The 12,565-nt window shown below is 44.2% G+C and overlaps 1 protein-coding gene across 4 annotated transcripts in view; it reads right to left on the bottom strand.

Annotated features, from left to right (window-relative positions):
• Nucleotides 1-12,565, bottom strand: part of ABCA1 (ATP binding cassette subfamily A member 1) — a 148,623-nt gene that overhangs the window by 82,684 nt on the left and 53,374 nt on the right. For all 4 annotated transcript variants that reach the window (XM_055124798.1, XM_055124811.1, XM_055124802.1 and 1 more), the window contains exon 6: nt 1,397-1,518. In XM_055124798.1, coding sequence (XP_054980773.1) covers nt 1,397-1,518 — 122 coding nt within the window. The remainder of the gene's footprint in view (nt 1-1,396; nt 1,519-12,565) is intronic.

Raw genomic sequence — 12,565 nt, 5'->3', positions numbered from 1 at the left:
AATATCAGTGAAATAAATGGATGATGTAGTTTTTTATTACATCATTTCAAGCTCTCCTGTTTGCCTAACAGGAGCATCCTGACCTGCTTGTAGTATAACCTAATGGAAGACATGCAAGCACAATTCAGCTATATGTGTCATTCCGACTGGTTAGTTCTTGATGCTGAGCTGTCTACCTCTCTAGTTTTGTTAAGAAACTGACACCAGGCTGTAGAGAGAGTACAGTGGGTAAGGCATTTGCCTTTTTTGCCAGCCAACCTGGTTTTAATCCTTTGGAATGTATGACTACATATGGGTCCCTGAGCACCACCAAGAGTGATCCATAAGCACAGCTGGGTGTCTCCCCATCCACCAAAAAAAGGGGGGAAAGGGAGGGAAGGAGGGAGAGAAACTTAGTATATATAGACTAATTACTCTGCACTATGCAAGGACTAAACAAAGGATACCCATTATTTTAAACTGATCAGATGTCACAGATATGAAATTGGCTGAGGGCAATGGAAATCATGCTAAATGCAATATTTTCGTAAGCCTGCTGCCTTTGGCTGATAGCCCAACCACACAATTGGTAAACACGAAGCATATTTTTCTAGTTTCGTAAGGACAAGCAGTGAGCACATTTTTCTAATTTTAAAAACTCTTGATCCTGTAAAGCAAAGACCTTACATTTAAGCAAAAACACTTCTACTATTTATGTTAATTGTAAAGACAAGCTAACAGACTGATACAAGGCAAGCATAAAGTAAGGAGCTCCCTTTTCTGCCAGAGAAGAAACTTGGAAAGCTTCTCAGACGCACTATAACCACACAATCTGACCTGCTGTCCCAGGACAGGAGAGGATAGTATCTAATGAATGATGCCAGACAGTTTTTCTAAGAACTGCTGGCCAAAATGCTATAAAAAATACTGAAGTTACCTCCTGCTTCTTTTAAACTATTTTTTCTTCCTTATGCATTTTTCTCATTTCTCTTTACAGAAATTTTTAGTATTTTTAAATTAGACTTTATAAACAGAGCTGTTCCAGATCAATAATATTCAACCAAGCCAAGCTATTGCCTCAGAAGTAAATTTTTTTTTTTTAACTGTTAAGTGTCTAATTCATCCTAATTCATACCCTTTAGAGAGAGATTATCTACAAATGCCAGTTGATGGGCAGGATTTGAAATCCACGTGATTTCAACCAGCTGGCCCGTGATGCCGGGGGTTGCATATTCCTGCATATTCCACTCTGGATGGTTTGGCAATGCCAGCCTGCGCAGGGAAATAAACACAGGGGAGGCTGGGTTTGAACTAATAACCTCCTTTGGTGCCATTACAAAGACATTACTTCCTTGCAGGCACTCTGGAACACCAGTTACCGTCAGCCCCACAGAAGAAGCCCAGAGGAAAGGCTTACCTTCCGGAGCCGAACATCAGCGCCCAGCAGTCTGTCTACCGTAGGCCTTGGCAGAGACAGGTTGTGACTCAGGAACACCGAGAAGGTTTCATTGTCCCGAAGGAAATCCTGAAGCTTCAGGTCTGTTGAGAAAAAGTGTTATATTTTCAAGTAGCTTAAAAAAAAAAATGGGGGTACAAAAGGACAGGTAGAGAAAAATCACTAGTTATTGACTATCTCGTTCTCAACCAATTGGTAACCACGGGTGTCTGACTGCAGGACACACAGGACAGAGGTTCAGGGAGCCCCACTTTCTCAGGAATAGCACGAAGTGATTGTTTGCTGAAAGCATGTAGGATCACACGCAGTGTGGTCAGCTGAACTCAAACAGTGTGAGACATACACTCTCTCTCTCTCTCTCTCTCTCTCTCTCTCTCTCTCTCTCAAACACACACACACACACACACACACACACACACACACACACACACACACACTTGATTCTTAATAGGGAAAAAAAAAAAGAGTAACCTTTCCAATGCTCTTCCCATCCTCTCAGAAAGGTGACAAACAGAACATCACAATAAGACCTGTTGGAGCCTGATTCACTTTTCTAGCGATCAGAGTCTCTGGCTATACCTCATTTAGCTGATGTTTATTAATCCTCCAGCCACCTTCAAGAAACTCTTTCTAAGGCAGGGCCGTGGCTTACATGGGAGCACACATCTCTTCCCTATGAGAGGCCGTGGACTCGATCCCCATCAAGGCATGATTCCCAAGAGATGCCAGGGGAAGGCCCGGACCTCCAAGCACCAATGGATGTGGCCCCTGAGCACAGGAACAACTATAGTAAGAAGCTGTTCCGGGGGCTGGAGTGATAGTACAGTGAGTAGGGTGTTTGCCTTGCATGCATTCGACCCGGGTTTGATTCCTAGCATCCCATAGGATCCCCTGAGCACCGTCAGGAGTAATTCCTAAGTGCACAACCACAACCAGGAGTAATTCCTGAGTGCATTGCCACGTGTGACCGAAAAAGCAAAAAAAAAAAAAAAAAAGAAAGAAAGAAAGAAAGAATAAGAAGCAGCAGTTCCCTATACTGTCACCCTGGGGTCCACTTCTATAACTCTTGGGGCTCAGAGAACCTAAGCTTTACTTTCAGGATCACGCTAAAACACAGTCTCGGGGGGCCCAGTCCTGGAGTTCTAAAGAGTGGACCTAGAGCAGGACCTCGAGTTGATGTTTCAGACCTTGTGCTTCTAAAGCAGAGAGTCTGGAAGTCATACTTCCAGGATACTGTTTTATGTGCATATTCTCTCTAGTCTACTGTGTCTCTCGGACACCGCATGTGTTTTATCGCCGTATCCCAGAGTCGCGTCAGGACTTTGCCAAGATTTTCTGATCGGTGAATGACAACTGGATAATAAATAACAGAAGATGAGAACATTCCAGAAGTATCTGCTCACCCTCTCTAGGGATTTCCTTTCAGCTAAGCAGGTCCAAAAGAGGCCCAGGGACGGTGGGCTGAGTTCTAGTCCGTATCTCAAGAGTAAACAGGACCCCTAGTGGCTGAACTTCATATCCCAGGGACGAACAGAAGCGATACCTAAGGTGTTCCAGTATCTCGGAGGTAGCAGAGTTAAACAGGAAGGAAGTAGGAAAATCAGTGACTTCCTCTGAAGCCAGACACAGATCCTAATGTAAACGGGGGAAAACAGGACACCACGAGTCAGAGAAGCCTGGGCTGTGAATCCCTTCATTGACCAAGTCACTCGTGGCCTCTCTTTACTGCCTCACCTGTAAAGTGAGGAGTAAACAAAGAAGACCTCTCAGAGTCCTGAAGGTAACACAACCGACCCAGGCACTGAGCCTCCCTGACCTGGCGGGTCACAGTTCCTCCCATGAATGGAAGCGGGAGCGGCCAGCACAGGCCCCAGGCTTTGTGCTGCGGAGCTTGAGCACAGCCTCCTCCCCCTTGGCAGGGCCACTGAGTGCAGGAGGCCAACCCAGGCTGTGCTTGCCATGGGTCTAGGTCATAAGCAACACTCTTGAGACTAGCGGGTGTGCTCAGCGTGTTTGCAAGGCTCTTCGGCTACATCAACAGGCGCGGAGGATGAAAACAGCTGGATGCTATCAAACTCCCACCGCCTATCGGCGGATCCCCCTGGATGAGACACGAGAACCGAGGAGCTGATTAATCAGTCCACAGCAACGCAGGGCAGTGCACTGGGATGGTGAGGTTGCTGGCTGGGAAGCAGCAGGGAGGACGAAAGAATCTGGCTACAGAGATGCTCAAAGATCTTGCATGCTGGTCACGTGGGCCACACACATACCGACTTAGAGCCATATGCCACCCGCAACGGCGGCGGTGAGCGTGGGCCCATGACAGCATGACGGAGCAGGTTCCTGGTTCTCTACCGCAGACTCCCATCAGACACCCACGGCGAGCTTTCCAAAGTCCCCATGCCTAGACCACAACTGCCATCAACTCATCAGAGACTCTGGGAACTAAGACCCAAGCAGCAGAATTTTACACCCAGATCTGAGAAACAGAGACTGCATTGAAAAATCAGGGGCAAGACAGTCTAAATCTGATGGTGGCCTTGAGTGTTTATTAATTTTGTGCTTTGGAAATTTCATTTGGCCTTCCTAAGTTATCGATTTCTTCCCTGAGAGGAAAGGCTAGTGGGCTCCCCCATTCCAAGGCAGGAGGGTTGAAAACATTCACCTGTGGACCAGGAAGGATGCGCACTGGCCTCTTGCCACGTGCTCAATAAACAGTTACCATTTTGCGATTTTGTAAAGGGTTTTCCTCCCCACACACAGTCTCTTAGCTTTATTTACCAGTGTGCAGTGATGATGGACAGGATAAAAAGGCAAGGATACAGTTTCTCTCCTCAGTAAAGGGGGTAGATGCCTGAGAGATCCAGAGGAAGACAGTTCATAGAAGGGTGTGATCAGGAAGAGGCTTATCTGCAAGTGGCTCATGGGTGAGAGAGCAGGGAAGGAGAGAAAGAGCCCCACAAAGCCTAATTCTGGGGAAATAAAAAACAAAAACAGAGGGTCAAAAATTCTCTAGAAGCTGTAGTTGGTAAGGAAAGTATAAGTCTCTTGTGTTGGTTGAGACGGTGACACCTAGAGTCATAGGGCTATGCGTTCAGTGGGTCTCAATAATGGCATTCGGAGGGGATGTTGTTGTTGTTGTTCTTTGGGGTCATACCCACAGGTGCTCAGAGCTTACCCCTGGTTCTGTGCTCCTGGCAAGGCTCAGGAAACCAAATGCAGAGCTGGGGATCAAAGCTGGGGTGTTCATGTCCAAGACAAGTGCCCTACCCGCTGTACTATCTCTCTGGCTCTCAATATTTCAATGAAAATACAAATCAAGAAACACAATAAGCAGAAAGACAAAATATTCTTTTGTTTTGCATTTTGGGTCACACCCGGCGATACACAGGGGTTACTCCTGGCTCATGCACTCAGGAATTACTCCTGGCGGTGCTCGGGGGACTATATGGGATGCTGGGAATCGAACCTGGGTCAAACGCGTGCAAGGCAAACGCCCTACCCGCTGTGCTAATAACAAAATATTCTTGATGAAGAAAACAAACCAATCTTCAGGAAGGAAGACAGAAGGAAGAGGAAGGAGTATGGTGTATAATCAGAGGGGGATGGCCTTGAACCCCCCTTCTGTTTTCTCTATCCTGCTGCTGGCATGACAGTGAGTAGGGAAGCCAATTATATAGGGAAGATGACCTCTCAGAAGCAGCCCTTCTCTTAGCTGAGCTAACCACAATCTTTTTTCTTTCTGACTTGGCCCTTGAGTCCTCTTCGGGCAGCCTGCCCTGAATAATGAGTGAGGTGCTCCTCTTTTGTGCCCTGGTGGCAACTGATGTGACCCTCAAGTACCGCACAGTTCTCTGCATATGTCCTTTGCAGAAGATCCACTGTGTCTTGAGAGTTGGGACTTTCTAACTCCTAAGCTCAACAGTGACTACTTATGAGGGCATGTGTGGGATGTGGATACTGTGAGAGAACCTGGCCTTCCATCGGGAACCCACTAAGTAAACCATTCGCCCATGCTCTCTGCAGAGAAAACTGAGAGTCACAAGCATGCAAAAGGTCAGGAGAGCTTTGTGGCCGCACTATATTCCACAGGGATCAAAATACTTCACTGGCTGAGCTTGCTTTGCCTGGGCATTGCCTGGAGGAGCAAAGTGTGCCTGATACAGTTCCTGCAAATTCTGCATTGAATGTAGTGAGGGAAGGAAAAGAGGAGAGAAGGGGGAAAAAAAAAAAGAAAAAGAAAAACCAATTCAGAAGCTTAGAGTCAAAGAAGAAAACAAGTGCAACGTGTGCTTGTGGGCTGGGGAGGAACAACGCAGCACAGAGTCCTCCGTTTCTTGCCAGTCCTCCTTGCCAGCCTTTCTGAGCAAGCAAAGAATCACTTCCACACTGGGTGGAGGGTGTGGTGGGAGAGGCCGGCTCCCAGGGGATGCTTTCACACCATTGCAGTTCCTCTGGCTTCTCTGCAGCCTGAGAGCATGGTGAGCTCCGCGGAGGAGGACAGAAAGCGAAGGGGGGTGGGAGGAATAGAAGGGGGAGCCGCAGGAAGGAGGAGGAGGGAAGCCCTTAGCCTCCCAGAAACTGAGAACCCGCTGGGGTTACTCCTGGTCAGTGCCCTCCAGTCCCCAGCTCGGGTTTCAAAATCGCTGTAGCCTCCTTTGTTCAATGTGAAAAGGAATCACAGCAACTGGCTTCTTGAGAAGTGGGTGGAGGAGACAAACGGACAAAAAGCAATGGAAAGAGTTCAGGGCAGCCTCCAAGACCCAGAAACTCTGCTCCAACCAAGTCAGGGAGGGTCTCGCCCCTCTTGGAGGAGTGCCAGAGACAAGTTCTTTATTTTTTTTGTCTCTACTTGGCCTAATAAGCTTGTCCATCCATATAAACAAGCCCTTAAAACATTTTTCTCCTACAGAAGGACATGTATCATGCCCGTTCCTTGATATGCGTGATACCCTTTCAGTTAACAGCGTTGCAAACCACAGTGCTTAAAAGGAAAAAGAGAAAGGAGAGGGGGGAAAAAAGTGTCATAGAGACAGGCTGTTGGGGTCTGGGGTGGGAAACTGGGGACACTGGTGTCTGGAAATATGCACTGGTGAGGGAGGGATACTGGAAAACTGTATGACTGAAACTCAATCATAAACAACTTTGTGACAGTATATCACAGTGATTCAACCGAAAAACATTTTTTAAGTCTTTTTTTGTTTGTTTTTGTTTTTAAGAAAAGGACAGTTAACAAACAAGCTCGAGTATCTTTGCGGGTATATTTTGTTGTTCCAGCTTGTTTTCTTTTTTTTTAATTTAATTTAATTTTATTTATTTATTTATTTTTAATTGTATCGAATCACCATGAGATAGTTACAAACTTTCATGTTTGGGTTCAGCTTGTTTTCTTTTGTAAGGAGCGCTTCTGCCTGGCCTCGGGAGGCCTGAACCCTCTCTGGAAGCGCTAAGTCTTCTCTGGGAAGCTCACAGCTCTGGGGAAGGTGGGTAAGGCTGGGTGATCACTGCTCCAAGAGGTGTTTCTGCGGGCAAGTGAGAGAACTCCCAGAACCGAGGGGCCTCAGACCCTCAAGAGCTCCCTGTTGTTTTGGTGTCCTGGGTTTCCCAATCGGTAAGAATCCTTATTGATGTATAACAAAAAACAAACAAGCAAAAAAAAAAAAAAAAGAACCCTCTAACAGATAACAAGATACAAACCAGAAAAGCTCAGATTCTAGAATCTGGCTAATCTGGTTCCTCTCACTTCCAGAATGTTCCAGCTTGCTGACCTTGGTGAAGTCACCTAGCTTCTCTGAATGTCTACTTTTCCATGTGTAGAGATCTACCTTCAAGGGCGTCTTTATGGAAGCATAAACAATACCAAGCATGTAAATATCTGGATACTCTTACTTGCTACAAGAAAAAAACACAAGCTCAAGAATAAACCCATTCAAACTAGATATTAATAGCATCATCGATGGCAATTATGGAGAGCGTTCTCAAGAGAAATCAGAATATTTAGGGTCATGCTCCCTGAACCCTTTGAGGCAAGTACCAAGAAGTCTGAATTCTTTTACACTCACTGGAAATACTGTAACTTTAGGAAACACGTGTTCCTTAAAGGTAAAATGATCTTGCATTCATTCCGCAACTTCTGAATGGTGACTGAACCCAAACACTAGTGCTATGGTTCAAAGCAGCAATAGTTTGGGAGGCCCATTGAAGGCAGAAATATGTTATAGAACAGATGCGGTATAAAATCCATCCCTGGGGCCACAGAAATAGCACAAGGATTAAGATGCTGCCTTGCATGGCAACCCTCAAGTCTTGGCACTGCATATGATCCTTAAGCACCATATGAGCCCTGAGCACAGAGCCAAGAGTACTCCCTGAATATTGACAGGTATAGCCTCAAAATTTAATTTAAAAATTTTTTTTAATTAAAATCAAAACTATTCTAGCACTTGCCTTCCAAAAGGAAAGGATGAAGAGACTTGTGAGCCTCTAGCCTGCTCTACTACCTACCTCAGAACCTGTCATCATTGGAACCAGGAGAGAAAGAGGGTCACTACACCTGTGTACCCAGATCTACCTACTAAGTCAAAGCATCCCAGGAGTCTTACTGATAGGCCCTAGAAAAGGACTGATTCAGCTGACAGGAAGCTGATCAGTAGCCAGGCCCTGACATTACCAGTAAAAACCGTGGCCCCGGAGGAAACTGTGACCTGTTTGTACTGGACGGAAGCTCTCCTGAGGCAGGGAGGAGGCCCATAGTTTGGCTGACTTTGCAAGTCCAGAAACAAACAAAAGGTAACACAGCAGAGGCACCACTGGCCCATGTGAATTCTACACACAGAGAGAAGATGAGACAAGGAGCCAATAAGCAAGAAAAGCTTTGACAGAAATCCCAGCGGATACCCCGCTGTGAAGGACAGAGAGGAGGGCAGGTGGGATAGACAAAGAAAAGAGTAACCTCAACAGGGGTTACCCATAAATATGAGCTCTCTGACAAAGATTCCAAGATGAAATGCTAAGGATTTTCAGACATCCAGAAAATTAAAGGAAGAAATGAAAGAAACAGTGGAACGGATAGCTGAGAAAATAGAGGAAGAAGTGAGAGCAGAAATAAGAAAGCTACAAAAAGAAATACCACAAATAAAGGAATCGGCAGATGAAATTTAAAACGTGGTCGGTGCCCTCAACAGTAGAATGTCTACAGCTGAAGACAGAATCAGTGAACTTGAAGATGAGCAGCAGAAATTGTACAGGCAACAATAAACAATGAGAAAAGACCTCAAAATAGCTCTAAGGCGAATCAGAGACGCAGGGAATGACTCCAAGAGGAACAACATTAGGTTCATCAGATTACCAGAAGGACAGGGAGACTACTTTGAGAGTCTGTATGCCACAAAACAAGAGAACCTAGAAGAAATGGGTAAATTCCTGGATTTCTATCATCTCCCAAGACTGAACCAAGAAGACCCATTAATATGAAGGAAATTGAAACTGTAACTGACAGTCTTCCCCAAAACAAAAGCCCAGGCCCAGATGGATTCACTAGCGAATTCTTCCAAACAGTGAGAGGACCTGTTGCCAGTTCTCCTCAAGCTTTTCCAGGAAACTGAAGAAACAGCAACTCTCCCAAAGAGTTTCTATGAGGCAAATATCTCTCTAATAACAAAATCAAACAAAGACACCACTAACAAGGAAAACTACAGGTCAATATCCCTGATGAACATGGATGCGAAGATCCTCAACAAAATATTAGCAAATAGAATCCAAAAACTCATCAAAAAGATCATATACCATGACTAAGTGGGACTCATCTCGGGGGTGCAAGGATGGTTTAACATTCGGAAACCAATCAACATAATCCATCATATCAACAAAATTAAAGATAAAACCATATGATCATATTAATAGATTCATAAAAAGCATTTGACAAGATCCAATACCCATTTATGATGAAAACCCTTACCAAAATGGGTTTAGAAGGAACTTTCCTCAGAATAACCAAAGTCATCTACCACAAACCTATGGCAAGCATTATCTTCAATGGGAAAAAACTAAGGGCCTTCTCTCAAGATCAGGGACAAGACAAGGATTCCCACTTTCATCACTTCTGTTCAATATAGTACTGGAAGTACTTGCAATAGCGATTAGACAAGAAAAAGACATTAAGGGCATCCAGATAGGAAAGGAAGAACTCAAGCTCTCCCTATGTGCAGATGATATGATACTATATCTAGTGAATCCTAAAACCTCTACCAAGAAACTCCTAGAAACAACAGACTTGTACAATAAAGTCGCAGGCTATAAAATCAATACCCAAAAATCCATGGCCTTTCTGTATGCAAATAACAAGACAGAGGAAGGTGACATGAAAAAAACAATCCCAGTGAAATCATGACCCAGAAAATCAAGTACCTCGGAATCAGCCTAGTTAAGGAGGTAAAGGACCTTTACAAAGAAAACTACAAAACGCTATTCCATGAAATGAAAGAGGACACGAGAAAATGGAAATATATCCCCTCCTCATGGATAGGAAGAATTAACATTGTCAAAATGGCAATACTTCCCAAAGCACTATACAGATTCAATGTGATCCCTATAAGGATACTCATGACATTCTTCAAAGAAATGGATCAAGCACTCCTAAAATTCATTTGGAACAACAAATGGCCACTAATAGCCAAAGCAATTCTTGGGAAAAAGATGATGGGAGGCATCATCCTCCCCAACCTCAAACTCTACTACAAAGCAGTAACAATTAAAACAGCATGGTACTGGAACAAAGGCAGAGCCGCAGACCACTGGAACAGGGTGGAATATCCCTACACACAACCCCAAATGTATGAACAACTAATCTTTGATAAGGGAGCAAGAAATGTGAAGTGAGGCAAAGAAAGGTTCTTTAATAAATGGTGCTGGCATAACTGGACAACCATATGCAAAAAAAATAGATGTAGACCTCGACCTAACAACATGCACAAAAATCAGATCAAAATGGATTAAAGACCTCCACATCACACCAGAATCCATAAGGTGCATTCAAGATAAGATCGGCAAAACCCTCCACGATATTGAGGCTAACAGTATCTTCAAAGATGACATGCCACTGACCAACCAAGTGGAAACAGATAAACAAATGAGACTATCTTAAATTAAGAACCTTCTGCACCGCAAAAGATACAGTGATCAAAATACAAAGACAATCTACAGAATGGGAAAGAATATCCACCCAATACCCATCTGATAAGGAGTTGATATCAAGAGTATACAAGGCATTGGTTGGAATCTGCAAGAAGAAAACATCCAACCCCATCAAAAAATGGGGCAATGAAATGAACAGAAACTTTCTCAAGGAAGAAACACGAATGGCCAAAAGGCACATGAAAAAATGCTTTTCATCAGAGAGATGCAGATCAAAACAACTATGAGATACCACCTCACACCACAGAGACTAGCACATATCCAAAAGAACAAAAGCAACCGCTGTTGGTGTGGATGTGGGAAGAAAGGGACTCTCCTACACTGCTGGTGGGAATGACAACTGGTTCAGCCCTTTTGGAAAACAGTATGGACGCTTCTCAAAAAAATTAGGAATTGAGCTCCCATTTGACCCAGAAATACCACTCCTGGGAATATATCCCGGAGAGGCAAAAAAGTATACTCGAAATGACATCTGCACTCAAATGTTCATTGCAGCACCATTTACAATAGCCACTATCTGAAAAAAACCCGAGTGCCCGAGAACAGATGACTGGTTAAAGAGATTTTGCATATCTTCACAACGGAATACTATGCAGCTGTTGGAAAAGATGAAGTCATGACCTTTGCATATAAGTGGATCAACATGGAAAGTATCATGCTAAGTGAAATGAGTCAAAAAAAGACAGACATAGAAAGATTGCACTCATCTGTGTAATATAAAGTAACAGAATGGGAGACTAGCACCCAAGAATAGTAGAGATAAGTACCAGGAGGTTGGCTCCATGGCTTGGAAGCTGGCCTCAAATGCTGGAGGAAAAGGCAGCTCAGATAGGGAAGGAAACACCAGGTAAAGTGTGGTTCGAGACCCCACCGGGGATGGGAGATGCGTGCTGAAAGTAGACTATAGATCAAACACAATGACAACTCAATATCTCTATTGCAAACCACAATACCCAAAAGGAGAGAGAGAACAAAAGCGAATGCCTTGCTACAGAGAAGGGATGTGGTACGGGTGATGGGATGGGGGGGGGTGGGAGGGATACTGGGATCATCGATGGTGGAGAATGGGCACTGGTGGAGGGATGGGTACTCGAGCATTATATGACTGAAACACAAGCATGAAAAGTTGTAAGTCTGTAACTGTACCTCATGGTGATTCACTAATAAAAAATTTAAAGACAAAACAAAACAAAACAAAAACAAATGTAGGGCTGGGAGTTAGCTCAAAGGGCTAAAGGACATGCCTTGCATTCATGAAGCCCCTGAGCACTGCTGGGTGTGGCCTGCTGGCCCACAGCACTGAGGGCTCCAGTAGCACCTCATCATCAGCCCTATGCATTGACCATCCAAACCCCGTCAGCTAAGCATTGCTGAGAGTCATTCAACCTCCACTGAGCACTGCTTGGGAGCCCCCCCTACCCACAATATTAATAAAATATACTAGGGAACATGGTACTGCTTCATAGACAGAGAAAAATGATTAATATTAATCAAGTGTTATGCAGCATACTGTGATTTTCTTAAATCCCTCAGACAAGATTATAAGAAAGCCATTATTCTTTCCAGTTTTTTTTTTCATTTTTTTATTTTTTATTTTTTTAAAAGAGGAAACAACCCCAGGAGGTAAATTTCCTCCTTCAGGCCACAAAACAAGCAAGTGGCAAATTTGATCCTAATCAGTTAAAGATAAAAAAAAAAAAAATGTAGTCTCTTTCCACTTTGTGTGAATTGAATGAATTGCCTAGAAAATATTTCATCATGATTTGGGCATCAGAAGCTGGTTGTGCCGCATGCTTCCTGGCTGTGGAGTGAGGCTCTACATGGCAGTGTGGTTCAATGCGCAGACACTGGGCCTGGAGGTCACACAGACCTGAATGCAATGCACAGTTTTACTGTGTGACCTCTGAGAACAGACATCATTCTTTTGAGCCTGAATTT

Source organism: Sorex araneus, chromosome 1 (genome assembly GCF_027595985.1).
Source record: "Sorex araneus isolate mSorAra2 chromosome 1, mSorAra2.pri, whole genome shotgun sequence".
In the NCBI taxonomy this organism is placed as follows: Eukaryota; Metazoa; Chordata; class Mammalia; order Eulipotyphla; family Soricidae; genus Sorex; species Sorex araneus.
Note: the sequence above shows the minus strand (reverse complement) of the source record. Positions and strands in the feature narration are given on the sequence as shown.